General features: G+C 36.3%; 1 protein-coding gene across 1 annotated transcript in view; it reads left to right on the forward strand.

Annotated features, from left to right (window-relative positions):
* LOC120420924 (tyrosine-protein kinase Drl) overlaps nt 1-18,114 on the forward strand; it is a 167,858-nt gene that overhangs the window by 40,841 nt on the left and 108,903 nt on the right. Inside the window, exons 2-3 of the mRNA XM_039584053.2 lie at nt 3,822-3,949; nt 15,438-15,675. Coding sequence (XP_039439987.1) covers nt 3,822-3,949; nt 15,438-15,675 — 366 coding nt within the window. The remainder of the gene's footprint in view (nt 1-3,821; nt 3,950-15,437; nt 15,676-18,114) is intronic.

The raw sequence follows: 18,114 nt of genomic DNA on the forward strand, positions 1-18,114 counted from the left end.
ATAATAAATAATTTTCCATGACCATGACAAGGAGTTAATTAAAACTTCAGCTATATAGAGCATAAAATTTTCATCACAAACATATTTAGACATGATGACATCCCAACATCGACAGGTCTGATATTTGCCATTAAGAAATAAGAGCTTTTTCCTGACGTTTTGCGGGTTCTGTCGAAACATTTCGTCGAGGAGTCTAGAGTGATTTTTTGAAAGTGTATTTTTTTTATTTTATTAGATATATGTTCAGAAAAAAAAAATGTGAAATTGATTTTTTGTGACAAAAAGGTTGATTTTCTCATTTCCGCTTTAGGTTGAGAATTGCCCCAAATGTTAGAGTATTTAATTAAAAGCTATTTATTTATCACATCATTTTTGTCTTTTGTTTGTTTAACACATCAATACATTTGGAAATATTTTCGAACCAATTACATTGTAAAGATCAGAAAATTATAAGAGCATTTAAAGTATAAGTTTTTGTTCAATATAAAAAGGCATTTGCCCAATTTCTTAAAATATGATGTGACTGACTCAAACATTTCCTGATTTGATTATTGGGTAATTCTCTACCAACTCACACGAAATTGGGAAAAGTTGCCCCGACCCCTCTTCGATTTGCGCGAAACTTTGTCCTAAGGGGTAACTTTTGTCCCTGATCACGAATCCGAGGTCCGTTTTTTGATATCTCGTGACGGAGGGGCGGTACGACCCCTTCCATTTTTGAACAGGCGATAAAAGAGGTGTTTTTCAATAATTTGCAGCCTGAAACGGTGATGGGATAGAAATTTGGTGTCAAAGGGACTTTTATGTAAAATTCGACGCCCGATTTGATGGCGTACACAGAATTCCGAAAAAACGTATTTTTCATCGAAAAAAACACTTAAAAAGTTTTAAAAATTGTTCCATTTTCCGTTACTCGACTGTAAAACAATTTTGGAACATGTCATTTTATGGGAAATTTACTGGAGCGGCCGTGGCTGACTGGTTACGGTGTTCGCTTTCTAAGCGAATGGTCCTGGGTTCGATTCCCATCTGCTCCCAACGAGAAAGTATAGGAAATATTAATCTTGAAACACTGAACATGAACGAAAAATCAAAATCGCCCGAGTCGGGGTTCGATCCCCCGTCCTTTGGATTGGTAAGCAAAAATGCTAACCACAAGGCCATCACGGCATGGTGAACAACGCTTGGAATTAGGAATACTGTTACTAACAAACTATATACGCGCTGGGTCCTTGTCCATTTGACAAGGGTTCGGAAGTTCTAAATAACGTTTGAACCCGATTGATGCAAACGTTCTTCAGGGCGGGGCTTGTCGATAAAAGCTGAAGGACCTCGCGCTCGGCTAGCCAGCGTAGAAATGGGTCACCAAAGCTCGGCAGAGCTAACACCTTCCAAATGCCTATGCGAGTTATTTGTATGTATAGAATGAAGATCTAAAAAAAAAAAAAATACATGGAAACAACTCAATTTGTAAGAAGTGACCGCGTGGTCCCGTTTGGTTGGTTGCACACACACACACACACATGTCATTTTATGGGAAATTTAATGTACTTTTCGAATCTACATTGACCCAGAAGGGTCATTTTTTCATTTAGAACAAATTTTTTAATTTTAAAATTTCGTGTTTTTTCTAACTTTGCAGGGTTATTTTTTAGAGTGTAACAATGTTCTACAAAGTTTAAGAGCAGACAATTACAAAAATTTTGATATATAGACATAAGGGGTTTGCTAATAAACATCACGAGTTATCGCGATTTTACAAAAAAAAAGTTTTGAAAAAGTAACTTTTTGCGTTTCTCTTTGTTTCGTCGTCCGTGTCTGTCGCGAGTGACCATGAACGGCCATGATCGATGATGACCAACTTTTTCAAAACTTTTTTTCGTAAAATCGCGATAACTCGTAATGTTTATAAGCAAACCCCTTATGTCTTTATATCAAAATTTGTGTAATGGAGCACTTCCATTCGAGCAGTTTTTGCTTTTTTCTACAATGTCGACTGCTCGACTGCGGGTGCTCCATTGTCTGCTCTACAACTTTGTAGAACATTGTTACACTCTAAAAAACAACCCTGCAAAGTTAGAAAAAACACGAAATTTTAAAATAAAAATTTTGTTCTAAATGAAAAAATGACCCTTCTGGGTCAATGTAGATTTGAAAAGTACATTAAATTTCCCATCAAATGACATGTTCCAAAAATTTTTACAGTCGAGTAACGGAAAATGGGACAATTTTTAAAACTTTTTTAGTGTTTTTTTCGATGAAAAATACGTTTTTTCGGAATTCTGAGTACGCCATCAAATTGGGCGTCTAATTTTACATAAAAGTCCCTTTGACACCAAATTTCTATCTCATCACCGTTTCAGGCTGCATATTATTGAAAAAAACCTCTTTTTTCGCATGTTCAAAAATCGAAGGGGTCGTACCGCCCCTCCGTCACGAGATATCAAAAAACGGACCTCGGATTCGTGATCAGGGACAAAAGTTACCCCTTAGGACAAAGTTTCACGCAAATCGAAGAGGGGTCGGGGCAACTGCTGTGTGAGTTGGTGGAGAATTACCCTATTTCAATTTTAAATTAAAATAACCAGAACTTATAGTACCGTCAGTGGGGGTGACTATGGGTCAAAAAACGAAACACCTCTCGAAATTTCTTAATAACAAAAACAATTTAAATAACATCGAAAATCTTTTAACGTAGATTTGTTCTTAGATAGTTTACTAACATTTTCCCAAAATATGGTCGATTTTGATGAACACTACCTTAAATGCCAATTGTTTGAAAATTGACCCAATCTCACCCCTTAGAGGGGGTGACATTGGGTCAAATGAAACTAAAATGATGCTGAAATACAAAGATATGGTAAAAACAAGTCATCCAACAGCGTTTCTTGTTCGAGGGTATCGTATTGACACGCTACAATGTTTGAAGTGGAGATTTTCAAACACTTGGGTAGTTTTCGAGCAATTCTAACAAAAATATTAGAAAAATGATTTTTCGAGAGGTCATTTTTGGCCAAAAACGTACCCCAACTTTAGACATCTGCCAAAATAACAGGATATGTTCTAGGAACGATTTTTTTTCAGCGAAGTCATCTTAAGATGTCCCCTACACAACCCTTTTAACAGAATTCAGTTTCATTGAAAAGAATCTGAGAAATGGTAAAATCCGTAAAAAATCACTTTGACCCAATCTCACCCCCCAGACCCAATGTCACCCCCACTGACGGTACACCCACTTTTGTCGTACATTCCATATGAATCACAAACAGATATTCTTGATTTTTCGCAAAGTCGCGCTAAAAGCTATCAGAAGTCATGACCAACGCCAATCATGACACTTTTTGGGAAATAACTACCCACCGGCAAAAAGAGGCCACCCAAAGAAGCACCCTTCAAAACCTTTACCCAAGTCTATGTTGTGTGTCTATGAGAGAGAGCCAACTTCAGGCCAACTAATGAGAAAATATTTGCTGACAACACGTCTCCACTTTTGAACTTTCGATTGTTGAACAGCGGGGAAAAATGCGGGAAAAGTGGAGAGATTTTTGCACTTTAGTGTCAGAGCTTTCAGGTCGGCAGGGCAGCAGCAACAGTATAACAAAAGTTCCCAACTGTGCCGTGCTGCAGCAGCAAAGGGAAGACGAGTTCAAGAGGAAATATTTCCCGTTCAACTCCCCGTCCGTCACCCAACTTTATCATGATAAATTTGTTTTTAATGTATTTCTCTCGTGAATGCGCTCGAGAGGAGGGCGTTTCGGCGTCTAAAATATTCATTTTTATACCTTTCCTAACCTATTTTTTTTTCTTGCTTTTCTTGGCAGGCATCGAGGTGGATCTGTTCTACGTCCGCGACGGGGCCATTAACGACTACGCCATGAGCTTCGTGATTCCGATGAAGACCGGCGTGGACGATTTGCAGTTTTCCTGGCAGAGCCGCACGACGTACCCGGTGAGTTTGTGGAACTACATAACCACATAAAAAAGCAAATATCTGAACATGAAATTCAACATTTTATTCAAAATATATCTGTTAAAGCTTTAATTATCCCGACCAGCTCCAACTGTTTGAGCGCTCATCCTGGCTTTGACCGGGCCAACCGCTGACAGAATGGCTTTGGTCGGCGGTCGTCGCGCGGCACTTGGAATTAAATTTACTGAACAAATATTTGCCCGCACAGAACGAGACGTGTGCCAGCCAGGCCAAGCACACCACGGCAGGTGCGACCGCTCGCTAGCACCAGCCACCAGGAAGAACCTACCGGAAAATGAAACAATGCTAAATCAACACCCCATGCCACGTAGTTGAGCAATTCTCTACGAAATCGGTCTTTTTTCTTCAATTTTAATTTTTGTATTTTTTAATCCGGCTGAAACTTTTTTGGTGCCTTCGGTATGCCCAAAGAAGCCATTTTGCATCATTAGTTTGTCCATATAATTTTCCATACAAATTCGGCAGCTGTCCATACAAAAATGATGTATGAAAATTCAAAAATCTGTATCTTTTGAAGGAATTTTTTGATCGATTTGGTGTCTTCGGCAAAGTTGTAGGTATGGATACGGACTACACTGGAAAAAATAATACACGGTAAAAAAAAATTTGGTGATTTTTTTATTTAACTTTTTATCACTAAAACTTGATTTACAAAAAAACACTATTTTTAATTTTTTTTATTTTTTGATATGTTTTAGAAGACATAAAATGCCAACTTTTCAGAAATTTCCAGGTTGTGCAAAAAATCACTGACCGAGTTATGAATTTTTTAATCAATACTGATTTTTTCAAAAAATCGAAATTTTGGTCGTAAAAATTTTTCAACTTCATTTTTCGATGTAAAATCAAATTTGCAATCAAAAAGTACTTTACTGAAATTTTGATAAAGTGCACCGTTTTCAAGTTATAGCCATATTTAAGTGACTTTTTTGAAAATAGTCGCAGTTTTTCATTTTTTTAAATTAGTGCACATGTTTGCCCAGTTTTGAAAAAAATATTTTTGAAAAGCTGAGAAAATTCTCTATATTTTGCTTATTTGGACTTTGTTGATACGACCTTTAGTTGCTGAGATATTGCAATGCAAAGGTTTAAAAACAGGAAAATTGATGTTTTCTAAGTTTCACCCAAACAACCCACCATTTTCTATCGTCAATATCTCAGCAACTAATGGTCCGATTTTCAATGTTAATATATGAAACAATTGTGAAATTTTCCGATCTTTTCGAAAAAAATATTTTTGGAATTTTCAAATCAAGACAAACATTTTAAAAGGGCGTAATATTGAATGTTTGGCCTTTGTGAAATGTTAGTCTTGATTTGAAAATTCCAAAAATATTTTTTTCGAAGAGATCGGAAAATTTCACAAATGTTTCATATATTAACATTGAAAATCGGACCATTAGTTGCTGAGATATTGACGATAGAAAATGGTGGGTTGTTTGGGTGAAACTTAGAAAACATCAATTTTCCTGTTTTTAAACCTTTGCATTGCAATATCTCAGCAACTAAAGGTCGTATCAACAAAGTCCAAATAAGCAAAATATAGAGAATTTTCTCAGCTTTTCAAAAATATTTTTTTCAAAACTGGGCAAACATGTGCACTAATTTAAAAAAATGAAAAACTGCGACTATTTTCAAAAAAGTCACTTAAATATGGCTATAACTTGAAAACGGTGCACTTTATCAAAATTTCAGTAAAGTACTTTTTGATTGCAAATTTGATTTTACATCGAAAAATGAAGTTGAAAAATTTTTACGACCAAAATTTCGATTTTTTGAAAAAATCAGTATTGATTAAAAAAATCATAACTCGGTCAGTGATTTTTTGCACAACCTGGAAATTTCTGAAAAGTTGGCATTTTATGCCTTCTAAAACATATCAAAAAATAAAAAAAATTAAAAATAGTGTTTTTTTGTAAATCAAGTTTTAGTGATAAAAAGTTAAATAAAAAAATCACCAAATTTTTTTTACCGTGTATTATTTTTTTCCAGTGTAGTCCGTATCCATACCTACAACTTTGCCGAAGACACCAAATCGATCAAAAAATTCCTTCAAAAGATACAGATTTTTGAATTTTCATACATCATTTTTGTATGGACAGCTGCCGAATTTGTATGGAAAATTATATGGACAAACTAATGATGCAAAATGGCTTCTTTGGGCATACCGAAGGCACCAAAAAAGTTTCAGTCGGATTAAAAAATACAAAAAAAATCGAATGACCGAAATCCTAGAGAACTGCTCAGTTCAACTGTCCCGCCAGTAGCTCATGATCACCGACGTGGCCATTCGTCGGTGCAGTTTACAGTTGTGGACGGAAGTTTTTGAATTGCATTTACTCTTTTACCGATAATTTAAAACTAAACAGAAGTCGCAAATATAAAATAATGAGGAAGCATATAAAAATGATTGCTAAAATTCGGAATTAAGCCTAGTGATGGGACCCTAATGAACAATGAATTTTCCAATGTTTTTTCCATAGAAAAGTTAAAGTTCTGGCTTGTTATTTCAACTGTTATAATTTTTTATTTATTTTTTTTTTTTTCATTCAAGATAGCTCCCCACGAAAACAGCACGGTGGTAAAAACAAAAATTGTCCAGACGGGCCTAACATTGGTCTGAGAGTATCTTTGGCAACATAAAAATACGAGTATTTTATTTTATTTGTTAATTAGGGTGACCAATGCTAGAATAGGATGGTCCAAAAATTGCATTTCATTGAATTTTTGCAAAAAACACATTTAAAAAAAAAAACACCCTGTTTCAACCGATTTAAGCTCTCCTAAGTGAAAAGTGATTAGTTAGGCTTTCAAGGAAAAATAGTTTAAAGCTTTAGAGAATATAGCCTTACATTTGAAAAGGTTTTTTTTTGTCTTGGAACCAAAGATATTTCGTTTTTTGTCAGGTTCCTCTGAAAATTTTCATATCTGAACAACTCTCTACCAAAACCGGCAATGGATTTTATTTGTATTTTTTTTATTTAGCTCAAACTTTGTGGGGACCTTCCCTATGACCAAAGAAGCTATTATGTGTCATTGGTTCACTCATACAAGTCTCCATACAATTTTGGCAGCTATCTTTACAAAAATGGTACGTATATATTCAAACATTTTTAACTTTTGAGTTAATTTTCTAATCAATTAGATGTCTTCGGCAAAATTGTAGGTATTGTTGAGGACTATTGAGAAAAAAATAGGTACACAGAAAAAAAGTAACGGATTTTTTCATCAACATTTTTTTCACAAAAACTCAATTTCCCAAAAAAATTTTTTTTTGATTTTCGAGATTTTTTGATATGATTTAGGGGACAAAAAACCACACACCCAGAACTGGACATCGGCATACGAAAGGATAAAGTGCACGATTCGGTAGTAAAATGGTACTGTGTGCGGACTGAGAAGATAAATCCCGAAACTACAGAGAGTACTTTACTCATGGGTTCATCTTCAAAAAAAGTTCATCTATCAAAAAAAAGTACCGGTACCGAGACTCGAATCCAAGACCTTCGGCGTATTGAACCGTGCCTTTGCCGTATGGGCCACCAATTTTACATATCATTTTTACATAGGATTCCGAGAAATTAATTCTTGAAAAAAATCTGTGTTTTCCGACGAGATTCGGAAAAATGGCGAAAACTAAAAAACTGTTTTTTTTTCAGTCAAACTGCGAAAACTTAAATGTTTTTCAATTTCGTAATTTAAAGACGCTTTGGTACCCAAAAATGAATGGGTCATCGAAAATTTTTTAAAGTTATCGCAGTTTCAGTGAAAAAAGTTGTTTTTCCCGATTTCGCCATTTTCGGTTTATTATTTTTTTAAATCCCTTTTTTTGCGTTAGTCGACTTAATTGGCCACACCAATTTTGGGCCGGATAGGACACTTTTTTTCTAGTCGTACTGTTTAGTGGGAAGTTGCTGTGCAAGTAGAATATTAAAATATTCAATCTCTAATCTGTATTCTTTGATAGAATTTTCTGATCAGGTTTGTGTCTTGGGCAAAGTTGTAATTATTACTAAAATCTTATTAGATAAAAAAAGTCGACTGTTTTAATTCATTTTTCACATCTGAAATTTAATTGCGATATATAAATATTTATGAAAAATCAAATCATTGAATATATTTCAAATGGCAAATTATACAATATTAAGAGTTATAGCACAATTTGGTATTAAATATGTTTGGAAGTGCTGCCATTTTTTTTAAAGGAAAAACAAAAATTTAAACAATTGAATAACAAAAAGTTTTAAGCTGATTACCATTTTCAAGTTTTTAATTGTAGAAACCTAGATTTTTTTACCTGTAGAAGTCCTGACAAAGCGTGACCATTAGGGTGCCCAGAATATGGGACTTTTTCTCAAAACCTCGCTCCACAAGCTGAATATTGTTCCTTAAGCTATTTTAGGACTCTGGGCCAAATACAATAAAATCGGTCAACATTTACCCATTGATACTTTTGGGTGAAGTTTGTATGGGATAAATCGAAAAAATGTATGAAAAACTCAATTTTCTTACGGTTTGGTCTGCACGATGCGCTACCTCGATCCTAATATTCCCAAAAGTGAGATTTTTGTTGAAAATTTAATGCTCTACAACTTTGTACAACATAGCAAAGCTGTAAAACTTGATCCTGAAAAGTTATTAGCGATTTAAAAAGTCATTTTCGCATGAAAAACATTTTTTCAACAACTTTAGGCTCGAGTATCAATTGGTTAATCTCAACCAAATCCGCTCAAAATTAGCACAGATGCTTAAAACAACTCAAAAAACCGTTTTTGCTTGTGGAGCAGGGGTTTTTAGGGGCACCCTAGTGACCATCTCTAGAAATAGTTTTTTCTCGAAAAATCCCTATCTTTTTTTTTTTTAAATTAAATATGTCTTTATTGAACATTCTTATAATAATTACATTTCATTTACATTCTAAGTGGTATGGCTAAATGCTCTTCATCTTTGTTGTATTTTTCGTTTTATTATTAACTTTTCACATTCATTCATTTATTTCAAATTGTTTTACATTTTTGCGTTAATCGAATACATTTGGGTAAAAAAAGAAAAAAATCACTTTAACAACTAATCCTAACTTAAAACTAAAATAAAAATTCTTTGAATTATTCAAAATCATTAGAACGAGTAAACTATGCACTGTATTTTAAGATGAATGCTCCAAGCGTTCTTACTTGTTCCTGGCGAGTTTTGCACCCACGCAGTGTTGTTGTCATCTCGATGAAAATGTTCAGAAGTTCTTGTGGTGAAAACAGGTCACTACTGCCTTCACCCGTTGATGTTGGTTGGTTTTCCCTCGGTTGCTGACTGAAACCTGGAGGTGTTGTATTCTTTGCATTTTTTTGCCGCTGATTCAACGGCAATGGCTGCAGATTTGGAACCACTCGAACAGATCCCGCTCCAGGTGACGCCAAAGCAGGAAAATCCACGTCCGTGAAAGTTGGTGGTGTTTTGCGACGATTTGGTTGGTGCCTCGTCGTCGCTTGCTGCCGAATTTTTACAAACTCAGCACGTTTTGGGCAGCTCCGATTCTTGGTAGAATGGTCGCCGCCGCAATTGAAGCATTTCGCTTCGATGTTTTCGTTGATTGTGTTGCAAGCATGAGTTTTGTGCTCACCTCCGCAGGTTGCACAACGACTCTTGATGAAACAGTTCCTTCCACCATGTCCAAACTCCAAGCAGTTCGAACACTGAGTCAGGTCACGGTGCACTGGACGATAACGTTCCCAAGACACGATGATGTTGAAAATTGCCCGAACTGCTTTCAGCTCAGACGGCTTTGTCGATCCTTTCTCCAAATGAACCAGGTACAGTTGATCACGATACTTGATGTCCTTGTTGTGTCTCGTCATCTTGAAGACTTCAATCACGTTCAACTTCAGAGATTTGAGCTCTTCTTTCAACACATTCACATCCATGTCGTACAGGCCTCGGAGTACCTGTTTTATGGGGCGTTTACCTGGATCGTCATGGCTGTAGTATTCAATCTTGGTGTTGTTCAGGAAATCCCGAACGTAGTTGTAATCCTTTCTGGTAGGTAGCAGAATTTTGAGTCCATCAGCACACAAGCGAATGGAAGCTCGTAAAGCACCAGATTTGATAAATCCGGTCAGCCACTTTCGCACCGAGTCCGATGACGATGTTTTCACAAAAATGGGTGGCAACTTTTCCCGTCGTTCAAATTCTTCCTTCTCGCTCACGTCCACAGGGAGGGTAGCGAACTGGTTTCCAGACGAATTTTGAGCGTCCTTGCCCAAACTGCCTGGCTTTGCAGGTAGCGCTTCGGCATTCTTTAGCTTCTTCAAATCTGCCGATCCTGCTGGTGAGGACCGCCTCTTTTTCTTGCCCTGAGGCATTTTTGCACTTTTTAGCACTTTTTTGGTGTGTGAGAGACGCACGTCTGACTCGCTGCTCTGTCAACCACAGACTAAAAAAAAAAAAAAAATTGTTATTATTGTTATTTTTAGAGTAAAATGTAGATTGCAGAAAATATTATGTTTTAGAGTGTAACTATGTATTTCTGAGAATTAACTTTTCCGAGAATTAACTTTGATCAGAAAATCCGATGCAAAAAAAAAAATAAATAGTCTTTTTGTATGAAAAGCTACCAAAATCGAAGGACAATTTGTATCGACGAATGATGCAGAATAACTTCTTTGGTCGTAGAAAAAGTAAACGAATGTATTACCTTTCGATACAAGTGCTGAATAGTTGATCTTTTCAGCACTCGAATGGATGCTGATAAGTAGACCGTTTCGTTTAACGAAAAGTAATTAAATTAGTTGATTTTTTCGTGCACAGTAACAAAATATTCGAATACTTAGGAAGTCAAAGGTGTTCAAAACAGTTATTTTAAATAAATATATAATTTCTTTAAAACAACATGCCACACAGTTCACGCCAGCTACTGTCCCACCTAGAACTGGCATCGTTGAACTACCAACCTGATGATCCAATACATTCTACGTGGGCACACAAAACCCGGTCATTCCACGAACCCCATTGCCCCCTCAGTTTCTCAACATGATGCATGGACCCATCCCCAAATTCGCTACAAACTCCGTTCCGTGAAGTTACTACCTTCCGAGAGCCTCCCGGAAAATGAATGTGGCAGCCGTGGAATTACTATTTGTGGAGCTTTTCACTCTCGTGGAAGAGCTTTTTCGGCGTGCTCTGGGACTCATGTGGCCCCGCCACGGTAAAGGATGAATTATTACGGAAAGACCTATATTTGAACGAATCAACCGACTGGCCTGTGAACGTGAAAAGAGCCAACGAGGGGGGCCTCTTTTTGGGCAACGGTTTTTCTGTTTGCACTGCCGGGTGGGATTGGCTCCAGCAGGTCAGCGGGTCATAAATTGGCGGGCGAGTAATCATTACGTGTGGTAATTGGTCACAATAATGTATTGTTCTTTTGGATTTCGGTTCTGAATGCTCAAAATTTTCCCATTAACTTGCAAGTATAAACTGAATTATGAATTTTTCATAAAAATCTTCGCTTCAATCATCAAACTTCCCTCGCCAAAATCACTTTCTTGTCACCCCATGAATAGTTGAGTAGAATGCCATTTAATATACTCCACTCCCCTCCTAACTTATTTTGACCATACCTTTCCCATTAGCATCGCTCAAATTGGCCCCGAAAGTCCTGGCTAATTCAATTAAAACGAGACCAAATACCGAATACCGATGTTTGGCAAGAGGGTTCTCGTCCTTAATAGTTTTCCCATCCCAACCTTCCTCCCTAACTCCTCCCTTACGACAGATTTCCACCAAACTATTTCCCCATCCTCCGTCTAGAAACTCTGTTTTTCGGATGTTTGCAAAACTAAAAGCTCCGAGAGATATAATCCACTCAGCGCGTGGATCGCAATTTGTGCGATCTCGGTTGATGGGGGTTAAGTTGTTAATTAATTTTGCAGAGATTTTAAATTCATTTCCTTCTCGCCGGCGCAAAGTGACGATCCGCCTTGGAAAAGATGGTGGCGGCGGCGCCTTTATCTGCGAAGGCAAATGGGGTATGAAAAATGGAAAATCTGCTGCTTTTGGAAAAGGATTCGAATTAGTGGGATGGCGGCAACTCTCCGGGAAACTTACTTTGCCTTTTTCGCTAACTGGATTTCGAGTTTTGAGCTTGCTGGTGTTGTTGTTCGTGTAGATTTTGTTGATGCGAACTGTTTTTAAACAACTTCACGCCAGTTGATGACTTGACTCAATTTGGCTCTTTGTGCCGGTGACGGCTGTAATTTGATTTGTAATTATTCTTGCAGTTTCGAGTTTTTGAACTGATGGAGGCTGGCGGTGATGAAGCGGTTGAAATTTGCATTAAAATCAACAGAACAGTAACTGTTCAACTGAACAATCGTTGTTCAACTGAGCATTCGTTGTTCAACTGAACAATCGTTGTTAAACTGAACAATAGTTGTTCAACTGAGCATTTGTTGTTCAACTGAAAAATCGTTGTTCAACTGAACAATCGTTGTTCAACTGAACAATCGTTGTTCAACTGAATAGTCGTTGTTCAACTGAACAATCGTTGTTCAACTGAACAATTATTGTTCAACTGAACAATTGTTGTTCAACAGAAGAATCGTTGTTCAACTGAACAATCGTCGCCCAAGTAGCAAGACAAATGCCTTTGATTCTTAAGCATTTTTATAATAGTTTTATTAAATGCAATAAAGATTTGTTACATCTTTCACCAAATCCAAAAGGTTTTACCATTCCACAAACTTAAACATATTTCAAAGAATTTTTCAAGATATCATGAAGAATTTTGTTTAGAAGTTTTAATTAAGGTTTCAACTTTACACTTTAAGTACGCCTGAAGAATTCTTGATATAGCTTGATTAACTTAACAAATGCTGCTTTAAATCTGTTAAGTCTTCCGTAAGCATTTTATCAATCTTGTTAGATTTGTACTTTCACTTTGACATATTCAGTTGTACGTGAACAGCGCAGTGAAATACATTGAGAGGAGAGCTGATTTTTTGAAAAACGCTTCTGGGCATAATTACTAGTGAATTTTCGGTTAAAGTTTTAAAATTACATATGACTTAATAACTATGTGTTGATAATAATAAAATATTTTTTAATTGGTGGTTTTTTATCGTGTTTGAATTGTGATAGAATTGTGAGAAATCGGAACATTTCACTGAACCAGAAATTCTTTTGCTTTGCAATTGTTGCATGTACTGGTGCTGTGCATTATCATTATTGTGTCAAAGTGGATGTACATCATGTTATTTTGCAATTTAGCGTTACTAAACGAGGCATTTTATCAAATTGTTTTCGTTTTAGTGTTCTTTAAATACATATGGTTTTCGAAAAGTAGTTGATAAAACTTTTCATCCTTAGAGTTACCTTATTCAAAACTATCAAGATTTTATTATCTGTATTGCTACGCGCTGTCATTTACAGTTTTGCTTGTGCTGATTGCAGCGGTTTTTTGTTCACTAATATGTTTAATTTGAAAAGAGAGTGATAATCGTTTTAAAATATCATTGTTTGTGGTGCGCAGTCTATATTGTGGTGGAGTTAAAGATTGTAATAGCAACAGAAGGTAAAAATAGTGAAAGTAGCTGCTTTTTAAGGCAGTGTCCAACCCACCTTCGCTGTTTAAAGTTTGGTCATTGAACTGTGTTGAGTGACCGAGTTTGTGCTTTTTTAGTTCTTATATAGTAAATAAACCCCATGCAAACTAATAAAAACGTGTTTTTTATTGAATTATTGCCAAATTCAAATCCGTTGTCCAAGTCGATCTATTTGCAGTTGATGAAGCCCGCATGCGCTACGTTCCCAGCCGTGTGCAATTTAATCTTGGTTAAGACCACGATAAAGCATTGTGAGCCTGTTTTAAACCCTAATAAAGCCTTTTTAAATCAAGTTATTCCTAGCGAGTTTTGGGAAAGAGTCTTTGAGGAAGCATTGAATTTGAAGTAGACTTACAAAAGAATTTCAATATTTATAAATTTTCGCCATATTGCCAAACAAATCGAAGTGCTGGAAATCGTAGCCATGTTGAATTTTGGAGCAACAACCGGCGAAAAAGATTTTTTTTTCGATAAAAGTTTAGTTTTTTTGTGATAATTTTAAAGGCGAGTTCCATTTTTTCGAGCTATCTTGAAAAAATGTTCGGTAATTTTTTTTGGCACTACTGTAACGGTACATTTCATTGGAGAAATGCAAGTGCTTAAATATATTTATACAATTATTATCAAATGAATAATCCACTACCATAAGCCTTTTAGAATTCAATTTCGCATAAGAATATTTGTCTTTAATCAAGTAAATCAGCATGCTGTTCTCTTTTTGTACAGGCTTTTGGTTCTCTTTGAGAGAACATTCATAAATGCTTCGTGCTTTGTTATAACCTTTAGGAGTTCCTACAGGTTGCCACAAAAATCTTTTCTAAACTAGAAAGTTTTATTTGAGCATTGAAGAGCTTTATAAAGTATTTATTAGGTACACAATAAAATTATAATGTCTTATGATACTCTTAATTTATACTCTGGCTAACCTCCTAAAGTAGTCCATTTTAGCTTTATTGCTGATTTAACACTTATTTAACACAGCATGTGGGACTAAAAGGCATCTCACATACATTTTCTCAGGAATTCTACATAACTTCTCCAAAACTACAGTAAAACTAAAATTGTTACTTGGGCGTTCAACTGAACAGTCGTTGTTCAACTGAAAAATCGTTGTTTGCCTGAACAATCGTTGTTTAACTGAACAACCGCTATTCAACTGAACAATCGTTGTTCAACTGGACAATCGTTGTTCAACTTAACAATTGTTGTTCAACTAAACAATCGTTGTTCAACTGAACAATCGTTGTTCAACTGAACAATTGTTGTTCAACTGAACAATTGTTGTTCATCTGAACAATTATTGTTCAACTGAACAATTGTTGTTCAACAGAAGAATCGTTGTTCAACTGAACAATCGTTGTTCAACTGAACAATTGTTGTTCAACTGAACAATCGTTGTTCAACTGAACAATCGTTGTTCAACTGAACAATCGTTGTTCAACTGAACAATTGTTGTTCAACAGAACAATCGTTGTTCAACTGAACAATCGTTGTTCAACTGAACAATCGTTGTTCAACTGAACAATCGTTGTTCGATTGAACGATGTTTGTTCAACATCATCAGCTTCTTGCTTCCAAATTTAATTCAAGTCACGAAATGGTTTTATTTGAACTAAAAGCACACACAATCTTGATTTGTTTTTCTTATTCATCATGCCATACATGCATACAAAATCCCAAGAAATTTTCCCCGATGTAGAGTGTTCAATTAATCTTGTTTTCCGAACACATTTCCCAATTTGCAGTTCAAATTTGTCTCCATCGGTCAGCAGGGCATCAACACACAAACAAATTCACTCACACATATGCATTCACAATCAACTCATGCTTCGTCCGTTTCTTCTTCCCGGCAGCTTCCTTACACCATCTCGGTGCACTACGACGACGACGAGGGCGCCCTGCAGCACCCGGAGCTGAACATCCCGAGCAGTGGCATCATCCCGATGGCGGTCGAGACGTTTACGGTTCATCTGGTGTGCTCCGGCAACGTGACGAAGGAGGTTCCGGTCGGGATTCACCTGCGCGTCGAGGGCCCACCCAAGCAAAACGATACAAAATTGATTATCAGGCGAAATAAAATTTGCATTAAAGGTGAGTGCTCTCCGCTTTGCCGGTGTGCGCCAGGGACGATCGGCACTAACAGGACCTGTCCGCATGAAATGCATGCAAATTGCTCTTTAGGGAGGGGAAGAGGGGGGACGAATGTTGTAGGGGAACGTCGACAGGGTGGCGACACATTAAAAAATGTATCTCTGAATCTTTAGACAGAACAACAGAACCACGGAACAACAGAACAACAGAACAACAGAACAACAGAACAACAGAACAACAGAACAACAGAACAACAGAACAACAGAACAACAGAACAACAGAACAACAGAACAACAGAACAACAGAACAACAGTGCAACAGAACAAATGGAACAGTCGGAACAATTGGAACAATCGGCACAATGGGAACAATTGGAAAATTGGAACAAAAGAATAACAGAAAAATCGAAAAAACAGAACCACAGAACAATTGAAGTAATGAAAATAATTTCTAGAAAAAATATTGAAGTGTTCCGATTTTAAGTGGGCACCCTCCAAGATACCATGAGGCAAACCAAGACCTTTTCCTCGTCCTTCCCCTCGCTCAAATCGATCGATATTTCTGTGCTGCCAACAGATGTCACACACGCCCGCAACGATTTCCGTTTTTCAACCTAGCACTTTCCACTTCATTATCTTTATTTCTGTTCGATGAGAACCAGGGTGAGCGTTGGGGTTGTCCTATGACTTTTAACGCACAACTTCAAGTTTAAAGCTTCTGACTTCTTTTTTTTTATTTCAAACTTCTTACTTCTTACTTCTTACTTCTTACTTCTTACTTCTTACTTCTTACTTCTTACTTCTTACTTCTTACTTCTTACTTCTTACTTCTTACTTCTTACTTCTTACTTCTTACTTCTTACTTCTTACTTCTTACTTCTTACTTCTTACTTCTTACTTCTTACTTCTTACTTCTTACTTCTTACTTCTTACTTCTTACTTCTTACTTCTTACTTCTTACTTCTTACTTCTTACTTCTTACTTCTTACTTCTTACTTCTTACTTCTTACTTCTTACTTCTTACTTCTTACTTCTTACTTCTTACTTCTTACTTCTTACTTCTTACTTCTTACTTCTTACTTCTTACTTCTTACTTCTTACTTCTTACTTCTTACTTCTTACTTCTTACTTCTTACTTCTTACTTCTTACTTCTTACTTCTTACTTCTTACTTCTTACTTCTTACTTCTTACTTCTTACTTCTTACTTCTTACTTCTTACTTCTTACTTCTTACTTCTTACTTCTTACTTCTTACTTCTTACTTCTTACTTCTTACTTCTTACTTCTTACTTCTTACTTCTTACTTCTTACTTCTTACTTCTTACTTCTTACTTCTTACTTCTTACTTCTTACTTCTTACTTCTTACTTCTTACTTCTTACTTCTTACTTCTTACTTCTTACTTCTTACTTCTTACTTCTTACTTCTTACTTCTTACTTCCATTTACAAATTTTAACTTTTATCTTTTAGCTTTCAAATCAGTTTAACCTTAAAAACATTGGAAGAACCCTAACCTAGACGCTTCTCGTTGCACGTCGCAACACAATTTCCATTTCTGATAGCTTATCGTTTTGAATGGAGAAAACACCTATCACCACCCACCACTCCATTGCCACCCCCTTTCTGACTGGCCTTGGAAAATGGCCACCCATTCTGCAAATTCACACACCAACATACACACACCCACACATGTCATCATTTGAAATGGAAATGAAATCGAAATGTATGTTTTTTCTTTGTCCTGCTTCTTCATGCTCGGCTGTGTTTGTGTGTGGTGTGTATTTGCAGTATTATTTTTTTTATTTTCCATGTGTCAATCCCTCTCCCACACACACACACACTCAACTCAAAAAAGGGGATCAAGCCAGATCGTTTAACATTTCCAACCCTGCGGCAGCGTCGATGATATCAATATTAGATCAGCTTTTCCCGTTGGTGGTGCGTGGGAAATTTTTATCCCGACGATGATACGCAAACAGATACGCGCAATCACACGCACTGAGACACACTTGTGCGGAACATGTGGACGGGCGTATTTTGTATGGATTCTATTCATTTTGCAATTTGTGCCAGTTGATTGGAGTTGGTTAATGCAGCGGGGTTTTCTGCACTTGCATGGCAATTAAGAAAACAAATAGCATGGAATTCGTAAACGTGTTTAGAACTTAATATTTTATAGTGAAAAATTGCTTTACGATGTTGAATTAGTTCATGTGTTTGAAAACATTTAAAGGCGTATTTCTCAAAACAATAAAACTTACAAAACTGGTTTTGAATTTGAAGATTCATTCTTAATTTTATTGTTTGAAATGAGTTTAATATGTTAATGGAAATATCAAGGAAATATATTCATTGCAAAGGTTTTTAAATCTATGCTGTAAAAAGTGCACGTAAGGAAAATTCTCTTAATTCTTTAATTGAAATTTGGTTTTATATGTTT

This window comes from Culex pipiens, chromosome 3, assembly GCF_016801865.2.
Source record: "Culex pipiens pallens isolate TS chromosome 3, TS_CPP_V2, whole genome shotgun sequence".
Taxonomy (NCBI): Eukaryota; Metazoa; Arthropoda; class Insecta; order Diptera; family Culicidae; genus Culex; species Culex pipiens.